The following is a 19,412-nucleotide window of genomic DNA, read 5'->3' on the forward strand; positions in this document are numbered from 1 at the left end:
AAATTTGTTCGGCGATGAGTACTTAAGAAGACCAACACCGGAAGATCTTCAACGTCTACTTCATGTTGGACAGCATCGTGGCTTTCCCGGGATGATAGGAAGCATCGATTGTATGCATTGGAAGTGGAAGAATTGTCCAACCGCTTGGAAAGGGGAATTTTCTCGTGGTTCGGATAAACCCACAGTCGTTTTAGAGGCGGTTGCTTCATATGATCTCTGGATATGGCATGCGTTTTTTGGACTTCCAGGTACCTTAAATGATATTAATGTCCTTGATCGTTCACCTGTTTTTTGATGACATAATAAATGGTCAAGCCCCGCAAGTGAATTTCTCGGTCAATGGAAGAGTGTACCATTTGGCTTATTATCTAACCGATGGTATTTATCCAAAATGGGCAACTTTTATCCAATCTATTTCACTTCCACAAGGGCTAAAAGCAAGATTATTTGCGAAACGTCAAGAAGCTGCCCGAAAAGATGCCGAGCGTGCTTTCGGAGTTTTGCAAGCTCGATTTGCCATAATTAAAAATCCAGTACGTTCTTGGGATAAAGTCAAGATTGGAAAGATAATGAGAGCATGTATCATACTCCATAATATGATAGTAGAAGACGAACGAGATGAATCCACTACAAATTGGGAAGATAATGTGACCACGAATCAATTTGATGTTTCGGATTTCCAACAAGGAGAAGGCAACGGAAGTTCACATGTCAATCTCGGCTTTTCTCATATTGCCAACAGTATGGATGTGGAAAATGACATTCGTAATAGAAAAGTGCATCAAAAACTGAAAGCTGATTTGGTTGAACATCTATGGAATAAATTTGGTCGTGATGAAGACAACAACTGAGCTTCGATGCCTCTTTGAAATTATTATCGTTTATTTTTATAATCTTTATTTTTATGTTTTTATGTTAAAATCTATGTTTAAAATGTTATGTTCATTCTGTTTTATTTAATAAATAAATTTAATATACTTAAAAAAATATGTTTAAAAAAAATTTAATATTTTTTATTGTTAAGCAATTTAATTAAGCAACTACCATTGCACTATTATAATTAGGTGTTTCTTAACTAAGTTGCTTATCTTAATTTTAATTGTTAAAAATTCATTAATGGCCCACTTAAGCAACACTTAAGGGTGTTAGCAATGCACATGCTCTAAGTTCATATCCGTTAACATACTAGAAACTTACACGTATTTGCTGAAGTCGCATACCAAAGATTGAACAATTTGTTGGAGATAAACATGAACATTAACTTGGAGTACAAGTTATGATTATCCTATTTGAGATATATTTAGAGATTGAGTTTGAGAAGCTTAAAGTTTTTGAGTGTTTACTAAGAGAGATTAATAAAAGAAGAGTTTCTTTACTTGTGTTCTATACGATCTTTGAAACTATACAATTCACATATAATGAAAGTACGAAACGGTCTAACATTGTTTCATGACGATTAAGGCATACTTAGACCTTTAAACCTAAGGTTCATACTTGAATGGAAGTTAATGGTATTTCATTGAAGACGTATTAACCATGCAAGTAGTACTGTTTGATAGAACCGCATTTTATAAACTACGGATTACTGAATATTGTAAAGAATAAAATTGATAAAATTATATCAAAGAGTAAGAAAAAGATGATACAACTGCAGAGGCGAGATATTATCTCTTTTCTTAACTCAAAATACGTTCCGTAGTGCGACGGTTCGATAAACGTAATGAATCCCAGAATACAACTGCAAACAATCTTCTGAATTTGCGTCACTCTATCAGAAGCCTGGCGGAACTAGTTTTGTGTGTATTCTCAGACTCAAAAGAAAAAAACAAAACATAATTATTCAAGAGAATTTTGTTGTTGCTCATATCAATGTGTTCGTGTGTCTATCACATTAATATGAAGAGTAGTGGGTTTTATAAGCTTTTCCAAAAGCAAAAACCACAAACGTTACGACATTGATTCCTATAATTAATATAAATCAACCTCTTTGATATTATCAAAACAACCATAATGACATAGTAAAAAAAACGTTTTTGATATAAAGAAAAGATATTAATGATTTCTTTTAATTATTAAATTATTTAAGACAATCATTAAATTGATTTGAATTCGGTTACAATAACAAAAGGATGGCTATAGTCCTTTGACCAAATTTCAAATTCAATTCCAAATTTAATTTGGTTAACTCGGTTTTGTACACACACATTTCAACCGGTATATCTTTTCAGAAATATACTATAGTATATTCATACTTCTCCATATATAAACAAGAAGATTCACACCTCATATTTTATGTTGGACATTTACTAATTTTTAAACATAGTCAAATATTCAAGTTCAAAAGCTTTCTAAGTCAATGATTTTGGACCAACATTTCTTATTCAAACGAACTTTATTTTTGACATATTAATACACTACTTCACAGTGTTTGTCAAACAATCAATTATCCGACGAACATCTTCGCTCGGAAAATTTATCGAAAATGGTCTTAAACCATCTCGTCAAAAATGAGTTCCAACACTGTTATGTTGAACATTCATTGAATCCCACATTAACATTTCACTATAATATTTGTCTTTAATGAACAACAATAGTATTTGTAGAACTTCTAATAACTAGATCAAAATATGTTTACTTAGTGGAATCAACTCTCTTCTTGGATCGACGGAATCGAGAGTCCGAACTCCAGCCACCAGTACCAAATTTGCAAGAGTATTTACTCCATAGCCATAACATAAGAGACTTTTTCTTCTTGTCCTTTGCGTAACAATCTTGATGATCAGCTCGAACGTTTCTTCCCATGGAAGAAGAGATGCGAATCGGACTATTCTCTAAACATTTCCTATAAGCTTCAAAAAAAGGGTCAGCATCTTTCTTCCTAAAACTTGACAAACTGGATCTCGAGTTAGTAGGCGTGAAAGGACACACAACTAGAGGACTATGCAACACTTCTTCACTATACTCAGCATGAGGGCATGGAGGCGGCGTAAGCTTGCACTGCAGCTGATCACGTCCACTTCTGTTCGTCCTTCTTGAAATTCCAGGTTTTAGCTCCCATGAGAAGGGAACTTTGGCTTTAGAAGTTTGATCGAACTCATGTTTGTTTGGACTACATCGGTTTGAAGACTCTTTGCATGTGGTACTATGTTGGTTTCGTTTGAGATATTGGTGTATATGCGTTAATATTTATATATACATATAAATATAAATAATCATTCCGTAAAATTGTATTTGATGTATGTATTATTCACCTAAATTTTTGATTAATATATTGTTGGAATGAGAACATCGTTAGGAAACGCTTGGCTATATATATAACCTCCAGCCTTATCCAGATATATATTAATATGATCATTTGTCTCGTACGTAACGCAATAATTAAACTGAAACCAAGCATAATGTTTTGCACATTTAGAATATTTACTGTTAGAAATACAAGTTTACTCTTCCATTAACATTGATGCATTGCATATGTAGGTATCGGTATAATTATATTAAATAAGCGAAATGATTATGCAGCACAATTATTTCATAAAGTTGACAACAATTGATAGGAAATAACACATGATGGCGTATATTTCATAAAGTACGTTACATTATTATTACTCAGTTCAGTTTAGATGGGCCATAAGAACAGTATATTAAAAAACAAAAAACAAAAACGTGAACGGCAGGATTCGAACCTGCGCGGGCAAAGCCCACATGATTTCTAGTCATGCCCGATAACCACTCCGGCACGTCCACCTTTTGCTTTAATTGAGTAACAAAGTCTTATTATTGATGTTGTTGAGACGTGAACAGTCAAAGTAATACGACAAACTCATAAAAGCTTTTTACCATAACTAGGGGGAGATAGATTAGCACATGTTTTCAAATTATCAAATCATATATTATGTGAAAAGGAACATATGAAAAGTCACTGCTCTATGCTGAAGAAATGCTCTTCATGAAAATTAAATTATATGAACTTATGTGTATCATAAGCAAACATCCATTATTTCTCTATTTTCTTGTTTCATCTCAAGAAACCCAACAAAGAGTGAACATAAGTTCCCAAAGAAACAACATGAAAGACAACAACAACAACAAAAAAGAAGAACATAGACTTGAGAAGAACAAAACCAATAGTATATGTTATGTGGATCGAGAAGTAGAGAGAGACACTATAGTGGTGGTTCTTCCATGGTCAAAATCATCCAGAGAGATTGAAACTTTTTTTAAGCAGCAACGTCTTTGTCCTTGGCGGCGGCATTGTCTCCTCCTCCTTCGAGCTGGCTCAAATTTCCTTTCTCCTTGATAAGCTGATATGATGATGCTTGCAATAAAGCTTCCCCTCGTGAGCTATGTAGTTCGAAGGACTTATCGTGCAGCCTCCGTGTGTACACTTGAAACAGCTCTTGTGGTACAGTGTTCCATTCACCGACACCTTCATAAACAAAAGCAGTCAATAGATATTGAACAATATAGCAATTATCAAAGAATCTAATGTTAGATCGATACCTTCTCAATAGGATAGACAGTTTTGTCGCAGCCAATGCATTTCTCTCGAGTTCCACCAAACATATTCGACACTTTGGTCCCAGCAGGTCTCTGTTAGAGAGATTTATTAGATCAAATGTTTAAAAGTTCAAGAACCACAAAAACACACAATCAAGAAACAGATAAAAGAGTTGTCTGAAGATTACCTCTCCCTCCAAAGGTCTATCAGGTTTCCCATCTTTGGTGTCCCTATAAAAAGAACAAGAATCAAACTTTTAGATACCCTCCAGATTTTTTTTTTTATTTTGATTTGTTATTAATTAATTTACCTTCGAAGCTTTTCTCAAGACTTCCAGTTCTCTTGAAGTTTTGATCGAAATGTGGTCTGCAATAGAGAACTCCTTCAAAATGAGTTGTAATTGCTAAGCTGTTTCCATCAAAACAATAACAAACAATCAGATTCATCTTTCACACTATTTCCACTTTATCAAAGATATTCTACTCATCATCAGAAAATGATATCTCCTAGATCTACCTCTTGACTAATCATCAGAAAATGAAACAAGAACCCAAGAAAAAAAATAAAAACCTTGAGAGTTCCTTTGCAATGGTGACAACGGAAACAAGCTTTGTGGTAGACCCGGTTATCAGCGGTTAACTTGTCGACGAGGTACACGGTTTTGTCACAAGCCATGCATTTCTGGGTTGTTCCTGCGAACGCCATTTTGTGTGTGTTCTGTTTCTTGTAAGACCAATAGCCCAAAAAGAAGAAGATGAAACAAAGATGAAGAAAATGATAGAAAGGAAGAGAGTATCTATTATTGTTGCTTCGTTTTCTCCAAATGGGGACCAGATATATTGAAAACGAACATGTCCTCTCTCTTTTTTTCTACCTTTAAAGTAAGTTCACTTATAGAAAAGGTTGGGTAATTTGAAAATTTAATAATACAAATGTGATGAAATAAAATTCAAAATTAGTCGTGGAAGAAAGTGTTTTAAAAAATCAAATGCAATAGAAAAGGTTTATAAGTTCAAATTTTTGAACTTTTGCTAATTCAAATTTGAATACTTGGGGGTGTCTGACAAATCTAGCATGTTTTTTTGTCACTGTCTAATCCCAATAATCAAAGATAAACGGTAATAATAATATTATTAGGTGCTCAACGGCCTTTCTTTTTTTCTCTTTTAATGATTTTTGTCCAAACTTTAAGTAAGCACCAGTCAATATCTTGTCTCCTAGATATTTTTCAACATTTATCTCAGTGATTTCAAATCTAGTTTAGGTAGACATGCAATGGCTTGACAAATGACAATGCTTAACATACACAATGTTTTCTCAATAGTCAAGACTCTATATACAATGCTTTACTATACTATGTTTAAATGCCTGTGCTGTAAACATTTATTTTATTCTCACGGTTAAGCTTAGGAGCACCCAGAAAAAGGGGAAACAAACAACTGGAAAGAATCTCTGTTTGGTTATAGATAATGATTAAAAGCTGTATTGCTTGTGGTGAATTGGTTGGAAATCTGTGAATATACTATTTTATGTATATGGTGTGTGTGTGTTTATGTTTCGAAATATCTGAGACATGCTTTACCATAAAGACTTTTGGATGAGCTGTAATATTGACATAATTGGTTGTAAGAGAATGAGTGATCATAATGATACCAACCATCTTTTTTTAATCAAAAAATACCTAACCTTGCTATATTTGTTACTTAAATATACATCATTCCATACAGTTTTTTAGATTTTTGCCCACCCCCTTAAATTTATGGGCCTTCCCCATTTTTTGCTTGCATGGGCCTACTCTCTCATATTAATGGAAACTTTTGACTCTTTTACTCTTTTCATCTTTTTCCCATTTTCCTCTAGATGTAACAAGATTTCAGTGTAATTGATTTCAATCTTAGACTGTGTTCTTAACATGTTTCTTGTTGTTCAAAAAAAATGTGAGCTATTCTAAAGCAAAAAAAAAGATTTCAGTGTAATTGATTTCAGTGTATCTTGTTTATGAGCTCATGGATACTGATCTCCACCAGATTATCAAGTCTTCTCAAGTTCTTAGTAATGATCACTGCCAATACTTCTTGTTCCAGATACTTGATTGGTTCTACGTGGACAAAATACCAGCCCAATCTGACACAAAAAGTTGCATTAACCGGAACTACTAAGATATTCGTAAAGATAAAAAAGATTGGTATTGAAGTACAAAAGCGAATTGAAATATCTCGGATACTCGAAATTTTATTTTTTACAATTTTTATAATAAAACATTAATTTAAAAATATTAAAAATATTAAAATTTTATATTCATAAAATATTCAAAATTCTCAGAAATAACAGAATTATCTAAAATATTTTTAAAATAGCTAAAAACAAATATCCAAAAGTATTCAAAACACTGACAATATTTTAAATACCTACTGCAGGTTCCATCTAAATATATAAACCAAAAAAAAATTCATATTAATTTTAGTTATTTAGCATACATAATCAAATTTATATGGCATATTTTATTTGAATTTAAGGATTTTAAAGTACATTGAAATTTTATAGTTTGTTTACATAATTTATCTGGATAAAAGATCCCACATAGCTAAACTGAAATTTATAAAATCAAATCTTTAATTCCGAAAACTCGAAACCGGATGCCCATCCCTAATTCTTGATTTGTGCTTTAAGTTTACTTGTTATTTTGTGTAGTTGCTTCGAGGGCTAAAGTATATACACTCAGCCAACATCCTCCTCCGAGATTTGAAACCAGGCAACCTCCTTATCAACGCGAACTGCGATTTGAAGATATGTGACTTCGGTCTTGCGCGGACCAGCAACACCAAGGGACAGTTCATAACTGAATATGTGGTGACTCGTTGGTACAGAGCACCCGAGCTTCTCCTCTGCTGTGACAACTACGGAACATCCATCGATGTTTGGTCCGTTGGTTGCATTTTCGCCGAGCTTCTTGGTAGAAAACCGATATTCCAAGGAACTGAATGCCTAAACCAGCTCAAACTCATCGTCAACATACTCGGAAGCCAAAGAGACGAAGATCTCGAGTTCATAGATAACCCTAAAGCCAAACGTTACATCAGATCGCTTCCTTGTTCGCCTGGGATGTCTTTGTCTAGGGTTTACCCGGAGTTCATGTTCTGGCCATCGACCTTCTTCAGAAAATGCTTGTTGTTGATCCGTCCAAGAGGATTAGTGTCACTGATGCGCTTCAGCATCCTTACATGGCGCCTCTGTATGATCCGAACGCAAACCCTCCGGCTCAGGTTCCTATTGATCTGGACGTAGATGAGGAGTTGGAAGAGGAGATGATAAGAGAGATGATGTGGAATGAGATGCTTCATTACCATCCTCAAGCTTCAACATCTGAGCTGCTATGAGGTCAAGTCTTCTAATGGTAACTGACATAAGTCTTCTGTTACTTTTATATCTATATAGTCTTGAAGCAGAATAAGAATAACTTGAAGTTTAAAACCAGTCGCGATGCCATGGAAGCTGCCTTTTTTTTGTCACTAAAAGCTTTTAAGTGAGCCTGTGAGACTGTAACATAATGTACATAGATTGATCTGTTTCTCTGCTTGTTTGTTTGTTTCTTTCAGAACTTTAAATCCTCTGATGCGATGGGATGTTTTGCGTGTTACAATAGTCTTTCATTCATGGGACTTCGATCTCCTTTCACACTCATTTGATCAAATTAAATTAAGGCATTTGCAGGTACCTAATTGACCGAACTGAAACCAGACATATACGGATCAGTCTATGTTCAAAGTCTCAGACGAGTTAATTATATTGTTACCCACCCTATATCACATGAGTTGCTTCCTTCTTCTTTTTTGTCAACACATGATTTGATTTGTTTCTTTTGTCAACACATGATTTGATTTGTTTTCGTTTAGTGTTTTTATTTGAATAAAGTATAATATCCACAAGTACATGGTTATGCATGAAATTCTTATTTCTTTTTTTTTTCAGTCAAAATTAACGATCACTGGTTAAGCCATCATGATTCATGGAAAATGAAATAAACTTTGCTTCTTCTCCAAGAAGTCAATCAGTAAAGATCAGAGAAAATACAACTGGGATGAGAGATAATGTTTGTTTTTTAATTTTATAGAAACTATTCTATTCGTCTCATGAGAATTAAAATAAGTTTATAATATACTTGATCCGATCGTTTTATCACATTGAACGAGATCTGGTCAAATCCTCCAATCTATTTGTTTATACGAAAAATTAGATATATAGCTTAAAGACAACAAGTCTCATTATGATAACTAGAAAGCCGTCTCTCTTGTCAGAATACTAAATCCTCCTAACAACTTCTCCATAAACCAAAAACCTTCAAATCTCTCCAATCCTCACACACACACACACACACACACAAAGAACCAGTCAATATGGTGAGTCCCTTCTCATCACCGAAGAGATCTAAGAAAGAAAGCAGGAACCCTTATTCAAGTCGCGGACTTGAAAAATTCTCTGCACTTCTCTCTGAGCTTGACGAGAAGAGACAGAGCATTTACGCAAATAGGCTAGACCCCGATGGGCCTCCTCTTGTTCGGTTTGTTTTCAAAAGCTCCGGAGAGTGCGTTCCTGTGATGATCAAGACAAATAAGGTAGCCAAGAAGAAGGTCGATGGTCAAGAAGATGATCTCAAGAACAAGACCGAGTCGAAAACAAAGGAGGCAAAAGAAATAAAGGAGACAGAGTCAGAAACAACGGAGCAGAAACGTAGATGTGTATTGAAAGAGAATCTTAAGAAGATTTCAAGACCGAACCGTTTTTTACCCGTGACAACGATCTTGGTTCTAGTCTTCTTGGTGTTTTTTTGGAAGAACGGTTTCGATCATGTGCACTTGTATCGTTTGGTATTTGGTTCCAATGATCAAAGAACATAGCAGAAAGAAAGGATCAACATACAAGACCAAGAAGAAGAAGAAGAAAATGAACGAGAGCATGGCTCGTGATCAAACTGTTATCAAAGAGAAGCTTCCGCGTATGGCTGCTCCTAGTAAAACTCGGTGATGATAACTGATGTAACCTTTTTTTCTTTCTTTTAGTTGTGTTTGAAAGTTCTTTTATTCGTTTCATCTGACATTTAACCTTAATCTTTTGTTGGTTTTGTTCCTTAAAATAGAAGTACACATATGGAAATGTCCTTAGTTTTTCCTATTATTTACAAGCAAATGCCACTGAGAATTAATAATGTCTTTGCGTAAAAAATTCATGTTTTTTCCACGTTTTAACACTTTCCTAAACTAACGCTAACAAACTACGATAAAAAAAACTAATAATTAAATGATCAATGTACTCCATCTTCCAACTATTAAAACTCGGTGATGATAACTGATGTAACCTTTTTTTCTTTCTTTTAGTTGTGTTTGAAAGTTCTTTTATTCGTTTCATCTGACATTTAACCTTAATCTTTTGTTGGTTTTGTTCCTTATTCTTTGCTTTGTTCTGTAACCCCTCGTCAAATTCTAATGATATCTACTTTATTAAAATAGAAGTACACATATGGAAATGTCCTTAGTTTTTCCTATTATTTACAAGCAAATGCCACTGAGAATTAATAATGTCTTTGCGTAAAAAATTCATGTTTTTTCCACGTTTTAACACTTTCCTAAACTAACGCTAACAAACTACGATAAAAGAAACTAATAATTAAATGATCAATGTACTCCATCTTCCAACTATGCCATGTTTTCCTTTACCGATAACATTACGCCTGCAATATTAAACAACCACAATCATAGTTACTATCGATTTTTATAGTTTCAGATCAAAAGTCAACACACAGTCATCTATATGCATAATGTAAAATGTATGAAAATTCATAGAATTAATTAAAGATCAGCTCATCACAACTATAAAGAATGTTTTATTTAAACTCATCACAACTATAACGATCGTAAGAGTAAACATGTTATATCTAAAATTTTTAATTGGTTTAATAATTTCCATTAGTTTATATTAATTATAAAATATTTGACTAAATAATAATGGCCCAAAAATCAGTATAATAATAGATATTTTGGAAAACAAAACCCCATTAGTTTATATTAATTAATTAATTAAATCAATTAATATTTTATGATCTGGGAATGATGTCATAATAAAATTTAAAATTTCACATCCTAAGTAATAATAGAGATAGATGATTAATATAGATATAATATTACACTTAATAGTGGTTACTTATAACTTTGCCTAAAAATATTCGAACTCATTTTTAAACTATTAACATTATTTCTTTTCTTTTTTTTGGCACAAACAAATAACAAATAACATTATCCAAATTTATAAAAATTAATATACAATTGAATAACCATATTAAATTCATTGATCTCAAATATATTGCTAATTTGTCAAAATTGTAGTATGGTTTTTCATATATTATATATCATAAACTAGCAACAACTATTTTTACAACATAATAGAACTCATAATTAATATCCGCCCGGTCGGGCGGATCCAGGTCTAGTGTAATTATTCAAACGGGTGATATGGTCCGTATAATCTTTAACTTGATTGGGAATTTTTGGCATTGGAATGTTGATTGCTTATTGTTTTGGATGACATTTACTATTTTACCACTTGTTTACTATAACCCCAATTTGGTATTCTTTAGGAATTTGTACGTACGTCTGGGCTGGACCCAGCTGCAATTCAAATTGTTGAGTTGAAGAAAAACTTACAGAAGTCAGCCCAACATCAATTTGGTTGGGCTGGGTTGGATTCAATTAGAGAATATTGGTTCTAATAAATGGTAACAAATATTATGTTTAGTTTGGAAGAAATTGTTGAACAAAAGAAAAGTTTGGAAGAAACATGAACGAGAGTGGATTGAATTCTTGAACAGTTTCTTTTTGGTAATCGATACTTGAACAACTCTAGAGGCGGATCCACTAAGAAATTAGGTGGGTCAGCTAACAAGGTGACGGTGAATTAATAGGTTTTGACATCCTTTAACACAGGTTCAATCCTGCAAATGACACTTTTGTTACAATTAGATTTTTTTTTTAATCTCTATATTATGACATAGGTAAATATAATTGTTGGGTCTACCGCTGCTGAGCTCCATAGTTTTTTCTTTTGCTAAAAATGTTAATATCATTAAAAATGAAAAGAGAATTTACAAAACAGTTATCCTATAGTCAATGCATCCAAAGCAAAAAAAATAAAAGAAGATACATTATGATGATTCACAAAGTGCAAATTAATCTTTCGATCAAGAGAGCCAAAGAGGTAAGAAGTCTTTGAATAGCCTCTTATTCGTTTTTCCATGGATGATAAACCGTATATCTCGATCAATCATTATGAAGACTAAAGCTGCGTTAAGAAGATGTTATTGTGCATGAGGTAGTTCCACAGCTTTTGATTGAAAACGTATCTAAGAATCATGCACGAGTCATGATGTTTATATAAACCATGAAATAATGTTGCTTTGTTAATATCATAATTAATATCTAATAAGTAGATGAATACCATTTAGAGCTGGAAATCATTAAGACCGATTTTGTGGTCTTCTCATGTGCATTAAGGTTGGATTTCCATATATTTATTTAAGAATGCAAAAATAGTTTATCTCTTAAGATTAGGTTAATTAACTAAGATCACTAACACTCTTGAAAACCAAAAGAGGAAAAAGTATATGCCAAAAATGGTTAAAGAAGCTTTAATCTTAAGCTAGAAACTCTCATGATACACATTCTTGAAAATAAAAAAATCAAAATTATTAAAATGAAAAATATACAGAAAAGAAAAATAAATAAATAAATAGTACAAAAGGAAACAAATAATAGTGGTAAATTAACTAATAAGAAAATAGTGGATAAAAAACTATTACATATGATTTGAATATTATTATCTTAAGTTAACATGAAAAGAATAAGAAAAACGTGACAACGCAAAGAATGCTTTTACCCTAGTATATAACGTAGAGTAAACTTGAGTATGTGTTTTTTTTTCTAAAAAAATGTATAGAGTAAAAATTCAAAAAATATATTCCAATTGATTGATAAGATCTCAATGGGATTTGGAGTAAGATTATAATTAGAGTAATAGTTTACTCTAAAGAAAGCTTTCCAGTCATATTTTAAATATTATGACATGTATGAATACCAAAAAGTACATTGGTTGTACAGAGTATCCTAAATATAGCATTAAGACATTTTAAAGGCAAAATAGAAAGAAATACAAGCTAAAATTGGTCAGAAAAGCCAAACCCAAAAAAAAAATCCAAACTAAAGACTTCGAGAAAACATGTTCTTAAAGGTCAATAAAACAAAACTAAAAATGAAAAATATGTGTAGAGCAAAAGTTGTTAACAAGGTTACCAATTGAATAATCATCAGAATATTTATTTTTCAATAAGAAAGTTTGTAGAAAATGCTTGGATTTTGATAATGAGAATTTGATGTAATAAAAACAGAGAAAACAATCAGATTTAAGACTTGAAAACTTGCATTAAAGTCTAATTTCCATTACAAATCAACACAAATAAATCGATGATCCGATTCAATTATCTATAGTTTACATCGAAATCTTTTCTTTAAAAATAGAGAAAATCGGTTTGATTTGAAACTATTTGTTAAGATAAGACTAAGAAAAAACGATTAGAGATTTAGTATATACTGATATGTTTGAGTATTATAAAGTATACTAGGTGATTTTCCCGTGCTCATGCACGGATATAAATATCTATAAAATAAATATATACTATAATAATTGACTGCTATTTTTAAATTTAATTAATTTATAATTTATGCATAATTTGTATTAATAATGTTATATTACTTTAATTAGAAATATGATTTTAAATATGTTACATCTAGTTGGTTTTGTTATTCTTACAGTCGATTTAGTTATCATTTGGATATATTATATTGCATCTATTTCTACGAATTAAAGTATAGTATCTTTTATTCTAAATTTAATAAAATTTTGATTAATTTTCTTATTTGCATTTAGGTTGGCTGTTGTCTTAGATATTTAAATATATTTTAGGAAGGTTATGTATAACTTAAGATATATTATGTTTAGAATGAAATAAAAAAATAAACTAAAGTGTTTGAATCAAAATTATGTAAATAAATATAAAGATAATATTTTGAAGTCTCATGCATATATATAAATTTTTAAAAAGACCTAAATTGTTACAGTTAGTTAATATTTTATTTTCCTATGTTAATGTGTTTTGAGTCGTCCTATAGTTTATATTTATAAAATAAATTGTTATTATTATAAAAATATATTTTCTTATTATAGTTAAATCTATGATTTTAGATATAAGTTGGATGTGTCGAGTCACTCATGTCGGGAGTATATTAAGTTACATATATTCTTTCAAATTCAAGCCGAAGTATAATCATTTTTATTATAATTAAATCAAGTCAGATTAATTTTATTTATCGTTTAAATGTACATGTATTTTCATAATATATACCAAATTAAATTTTGTTTTTCTAAATATGTTATAAAAAGATGCTCATGAACACATCAATATTTACAATAACTAAAGTATTTTTATAAATTCTAACTAATTGTATGCCTTTTGATATGGTTATATTAAGTTGCACAAACATAAAAACATAAAATTTAATATCTCTTAAAAATAAGTAGTAAAATTGTGATTGAATCTGAGAAATCATATTATATAAGTAAAATATAATTTATAGATATTTTTGTTTGTAATTGAAAGATATTATAGTCAACTAAAAATAAGAAATACAAATAACATTTCAATAATACTAACTATAAACTATTTTCGACAATTAAACATATATCAGTTTATGTTACTTAATTATTTTATATAATCATCTAAAAATTGATAGATATGTAAAAATATTCTATATTACTTTGAAAAATATAAAGAAAGTATTTTATTAGTATATATTATGTCATTCAAAAAATATTGTTAAATAGAATATTACTATTTGGTGAACTTTCCTTTTTAATGAAATCATATTATTTATACATATGTTTTTGTTTTAAAATTCGCTTTATAACCTTTATAAATATTTCCTTTTATTATACATGTTATTTGGAAAATCTTACAAAAGAAATTTAAATAAAAAATAAATAGTATTTGAATATAATATTTTAAATTTATTAAAGGTATCAATTTAATCAACCACCGTGAGAGTTAACGTGAGCGCGACACATAGGAAACTGACTTCTCAAATAATATTATAGAGATTGGTCGTACCATGAGTATTAATTTTGGTGAACATATCATTTAAGACTTAAAACCCGAAATAGAAAGAAATACATGTCAATAGTGGTTGAAGAAATTAAAATTCAAAGGAGATTTCAAAAATTCATATGAAACATATTTTTATCGATAATTATTTAATAAATATATAAATCAAATTAAGGACTTGAAATCATTAAGAAACGGTATCATTCTTGTGTCTTCTCCTATCGATTAACAAAAAAGTGAAGGTTAGATTTTAATCTGTTTATTAATAATGCAAATCGAGTTTAACTCTAAGATTAGTTTTTTTTTTCTCATATGTTGATTAAACATTAACAACTGAAAGAAGAACAGAAGAGTTTAAAAAAGTCAGAATTAAAAAATCTTATTTTATAATAATATCATAATATTAAAAAATGGGTGAATATTAGGTCGATGGGTGTGGGTCCAAATCTCAAACCATTACAAAACACAGACGATCCGATTCACTCGAGTTCCCCTCGTTAACATCGAAACACATTTCTCCTCAGAGAGACAAGAAGGTACGAAGCTTCTCCTTCTCCTTCATCTTCTTCTTCCCTTTTTTTTTTTTCACATTGGTGATGAGATTTTAACGGTTTTGTTTGCTCTGTAAACACAGGATCTGCGTGTCTTTTATCCAGCAAATGGACGCCTCAATGATTACTAATTGCAAATCCACCGCGTCCTCCCTTCCCGTAAGCCAACACTCCTCTCTCTCTCATGAAATCATCACTCATCACTGACATTTTGTTTTTTTATCTTTCTTTTTAAATTTGTTTTGTTGGCAAGTCTTTGTTCCTTGGGAGGTCGGGAGGTAGTCTTAGAAGTTCCCAGTGTAATGTCATGATGGGGAAAACGGTTAGCTTCCCGAGCCAAAAGACTCAGACTTTGAAGGTTAGCCGGAAGAACGTGATTAGGAGGTGTGGTGCGCTTGGTGCTACATGCAGCAGTGGGGATAAGATTCTTGTGGCTAACAGAGGTGAAATTGCTGTCCGTGTGATCCGAACTGCTCATGAAATGGGCATTCCCTGTGTTGCTGTTTACTCCACTATTGACAAGGATGCATTGCATGTCAAGTTGGCTGATGAAGCTGTTTGTATTGGTGAAGCTCCTAGCAACCAGTCGTAAGTTTTTTTCTTTCCTCTTCTTGTTGTGTTCTCTTGTTAGTACTATTTTGAGTAATATGCTTGATGACTGGAGTAAAGAGATTATTTTTATTTTGTTAATTCTGAAATGTCTGCAGGTATTTGGTGATACCGAATGTTCTGTCAGCTGCAATCAGCCGAGGATGTACAATGCTTCATCCTGGTTATGGATTCCTGTCAGAGAACGCTCTTTTTGTTGAGATGTGCAGAGAGCACCGGATCAACTTTATTGGACCAAATGTAAACTTCTTTAAATCAATAGCATATTATTAGGAAATTTGTTATTCTGAAAAGCTCTTGACTGTATTTTTTTCTTCTGAGACGGAGACACAGTTGGTCTGATGTTCTGCATCTCTTCCTTAATTTTCTGCAGCCTGATAGCATCCGTGTCATGGGTGACAAATCAACTGCCAGAGAGACGATGAAGAATGCAGGTGTCCCAACTGTACCAGGGAGTGATGGACTATTGAAGGTATTATGCCTGGTTCAATAAGTTGCTTATTTTCAAGTTTAGCCACATCAAAAAATATCCATTGGATTGGAAATTTCATGAGTTTGAAATTTATTTATTATTACAGAGCACAGAAGAAGGAGTCAGGCTCGCCGATGAGATTGGGTTTCCTGTAATGATCAAGGTAAAACTATTTCGTTTCTGTGGTACCCGGGAGTAGCAATTCAAGTGGTTACATTGTTTTTCATGTTAACAGATTTATTACATTGCTTCTAACTAGGATGTGCTTAAATAGGCATCAGCTTTAAGCTTCTTTTTTTTTTCTTCTTCCTTTCTAATCGATTGTTTCACTGTTGTATTGAATCTCACAACTGGTATATTTCTGGTTTTCCAGGCAACAGCTGGTGGTGGTGGACGTGGAATGCGTCTTGCTAATGAACCCTCAGAGTTTGTGAAACTGCTGCAGGTATGAAAAAAAACTGTTCCTAATCATGATCTGCATCATATTTCTAACTTCCTCAAGAACAACTTTACATGTAGGAAGATATATTGTAGTAAAGTACAAGTATTATTAGTGTTAGCCAATCCCTTAACTACTATACCATAAAGATCTGTAAATTTTTTAACATCCTTTATTTTTCTTAATTTGCTGTTCTACAGGCAGCAAAGAGTGAGGCCGCTGCTGCTTTTGGAAATGATGGAGTTTATCTGGAGAAGTACGTGCAAAATCCCCGGCATATTGAGTTCCAGGTATACAGTATTCCGCAGAACTGGTTCAAAATTATCTGAGGATTTATAAGGAGTTATCTTACACAGCAAGATTAGTTTCCAGAATATGGTTGATCCTGATTCTCAGAGTTCATTTTCATGCTTTTACGTCTCATTAATTGGAACCTCTGCCATTCTTTGTTTCTTCATATAAAAAAAGAATTAATTTATCTGAAGAACTTCAACTGTATTTTTCCACACTTTGAATAAGCACAAATATTTTTTAAATATTTACTCATCTACAGCGGTTGGATTTAGATTCTTGCAGATAAATTTGGAAATGTTGTTCACTTCGGCGAGCGTGACTGCAGCATCCAGGTATCATTTTTACACCATTTCTCTTTACTAATCTTCCCAAGATCTGCTAGACTGTGTTCTCTGTAGTAGTTTCAACGATGCAAATAAATAAATAAAACTAAATCATCTCTTGACCACAGAGACGTAACCAAAAGTTGCTGGAAGAAGCACCTTCCCCTGCACTGACCCCTGAGTTGCGAAAAGCCATGGGTGATGCAGCTGTTGCAGCAGCAGCGTCCATTGGTTACGTTGGTGTTGGTACCGTGGAGTTCCTTTTGGATGAGAGAGGTTCCTTCTATTTCATGGAAATGAATACTAGAATCCAGGTTGGATAAGTATCTTTCTTTATTTATAATTGAATATAATCTTTCCTTTAATCTAAGTATCTGAAGCATAATGAATTGCTACCGTTTTTGGGGGAAATGAACATAGGTGGAGCATCCTGTGACGGAGATGATTTACTCCGTTGATTTGATTGAAGAACAGATTCGTGTTGCTATGGGAGAGAAACTGCGTTATACACAGGTATGACTGGTGTCTATCAGTATCCTTTGTGATATTCCAAATAGATGAAGGGTGTGCTAGAAAAGCTCTTCAGTTTCTTGATTAATTTTTCTCTACAGGAGGATATTGTGCTTAGAGGACACTCTATTGAATGTCGTATCAATGCAGAGGACCCATTCAAAGGATTCAGACCTGGACCTGGTATATGTTTTACCGTTTATATGCGCAACATTTTACCAACTTTTAGCAAATAACCTTTGATTAAAATGTTGTTTCTGACACAATAACAGGAAGAATAACATCATATCTGCCATCTGGAGGTCCTTTTGTCAGAATGGATAGCCATGTGTATCCCGACTATGTTGTTCCTCCAAGCTATGATTCTCTTCTTGGAAAGGTATACAACACTGCTTGTGTGAATATTACATTTAAATGTTTTGTGTTTGTATTCCAGAACTTGTAAATGATGTTCTTACGTGCAGTTATTAGGGATTTTCCATTGGTTACTTTTAACAGTCATGGTGTATCTTATATTTATTTCAGCTTATTGTATGGGCTCCAACGAGGGAAAGGGCAATTGAGCGGATGAAACGTGCACTCAATGACACTATTATTACAGGTATTCCGTGGATAACTTTCTACTTATTCTGGTTTGCTTCTGTTTTGCCATTGCACTTCTGTTGAAATATTTCGCTTCTGTTTCTTGTTTTTCTTTCATCAGGGGTTCCCACTACCATTGAGTACCACAAACTTATCCTTGAAGTTGAGGTCTGTGAAAAAGAATTAGCTAGCTGTACTCTTAGTGAGTTTTTTTTTGTATCATGAAAGTATTGGGAGTTTATGCAATTCACTTGCTGGTAACAGGATTTCAAGAACGGAAAAGTTGATACAGCATTCATCCCCAAGCATGAAGAAGAATTAGCAGAGGTACAAACAATTTGTCTATAGACCCTTTACTCTGTCAAAATCATCATTTTTCTATTCTAACTTATAATCAATACCTATGTGTGCAGCCTCATGAAATTGTGCTAGTGAAAGATTTGACAAATGCAGCTGCTTAGAGTTCATCAGCTCTTACATGAACCAGTAATTTTCAGAACACGGGGGGAATCAACTATGTCAATTTACGCATGATCTCAGCTATAACTGTTTTGTTTTTCTTTAAAGGAATTGTCGATTTAGTGCGAGGACCTGTGAGAACTTCATTTTCAGACCACTCAAGTATTTTCAAGATGAAAGTTTTTTTTTTTTAAACTATGGAGGCTTCAGTAGGCTTTAAATGTGAGACTTGATATTCAGTTTGTTGCCTATTTATCCTTAGAATCTTCTTGACATTTAGGTATGTCTTTCTTTCCCTGGAGTACCTGTAGGGAAGTGCATTGTTAAACATATATATCAAAACTATGTGGAATGCCATTAATGCATTCCATGAAGCTATGCGGAATGGTGTTGATAAAAGACAGGTGCGTCAATGAGGTGGTGCGTCGAACCATGAGCCCTAACATTTACAGTTTCTGCACGAGCTCTCTATGT

At 32.5% G+C, this 19,412-nt stretch overlaps 3 protein-coding genes, 1 non-coding gene and 2 pseudogenes across 4 annotated transcripts; 4 read left to right on the forward strand and 2 right to left on the reverse strand.

Annotated features, from left to right (window-relative positions):
- Positions 1 to 266: 266 nt before the first annotated feature.
- On the forward strand, positions 267 to 851 carry LOC130495695 (uncharacterized). The gene has a single exon (XM_056987167.1). The coding sequence runs from the start codon at positions 267 to 269 to the stop codon at positions 849 to 851; it is 585 nt and encodes a 194-aa protein (XP_056843147.1).
- A 2,811-nt stretch (positions 852 to 3,662) lies between these two features.
- TRNAS-AGA (transfer RNA serine (anticodon AGA)) lies at positions 3,663 to 3,744 on the reverse strand. The gene has a single exon. It is a non-coding gene; the product is annotated as a tRNA-Ser (tRNA).
- Positions 3,745 to 3,927: 183 nt separating this feature from the next.
- LOC130509911 (LIM domain-containing protein WLIM1-like) lies at positions 3,928 to 5,445 on the reverse strand (annotated as a pseudogene).
- Positions 5,446 to 6,370: 925 nt separating this feature from the next.
- Positions 6,371 to 8,142, forward strand: LOC130509907 (mitogen-activated protein kinase 1-like; annotated as a pseudogene).
- Positions 8,143 to 8,693: 551 nt separating this feature from the next.
- Positions 8,694 to 9,634, forward strand: LOC130499982 (uncharacterized). The gene is given in 2 exon segments (XM_056994650.1): positions 8,694 to 9,318; positions 9,320 to 9,634. Coding segments are annotated over 2 exon segments (627 nt in total). The 5' UTR covers positions 8,694 to 8,892; the 3' UTR covers positions 9,521 to 9,634.
- A 5,476-nt stretch (positions 9,635 to 15,110) lies between these two features.
- Positions 15,111 to 19,213, forward strand: LOC108806227 (biotin carboxylase, chloroplastic). Its single transcript, XM_018578281.2, has 17 exons — positions 15,111 to 15,235; positions 15,334 to 15,409; positions 15,504 to 15,838; positions 15,958 to 16,099; positions 16,233 to 16,331; positions 16,438 to 16,494; positions 16,705 to 16,776; positions 16,971 to 17,060; positions 17,337 to 17,396; positions 17,516 to 17,701; positions 17,808 to 17,900; positions 17,999 to 18,080; positions 18,170 to 18,276; positions 18,423 to 18,498; positions 18,601 to 18,647; positions 18,744 to 18,806; positions 18,893 to 19,213. Exons 2-17 carry the CDS (start codon positions 15,359 to 15,361, stop codon positions 18,938 to 18,940), a joined length of 1,608 nt encoding a protein of 535 aa, XP_018433783.1. The 5' UTR covers positions 15,111 to 15,235; positions 15,334 to 15,358; the 3' UTR covers positions 18,941 to 19,213.
- Positions 19,214 to 19,412: the final 199 nt, after the last annotated feature.

Source organism: Raphanus sativus, chromosome 1 (assembly GCF_000801105.2).
Source record: "Raphanus sativus cultivar WK10039 chromosome 1, ASM80110v3, whole genome shotgun sequence".
Lineage (NCBI taxonomy): Eukaryota > Viridiplantae > Streptophyta > Magnoliopsida > Brassicales > Brassicaceae > Raphanus > Raphanus sativus.

Excerpts from the sequence above, each read along its gene's own strand:
- LOC130495695 (XM_056987167.1), top strand. The coding sequence starts at position 267 with ATGTCCTTGATCGTTCACCTGTTTTTTGATGACATAATAAATGGTCAA.
- LOC108806227 (XM_018578281.2), top strand. The coding sequence starts at position 15,359 with ATGGACGCCTCAATGATTACTAATTGCAAATCCACCGCGTCCTCCCTT. Across the intron at positions 16,495-16,704 it reads GGTTTCCTGTAATGATCAAG|GCAACAGCTGGTGGTGGTGG; the intron begins GTAAAACTATTT and ends CTGGTTTTCCAG. Across the intron at positions 18,648-18,743 it reads AACTTATCCTTGAAGTTGAG|GATTTCAAGAACGGAAAAGT; the intron begins GTCTGTGAAAAA and ends TGCTGGTAACAG.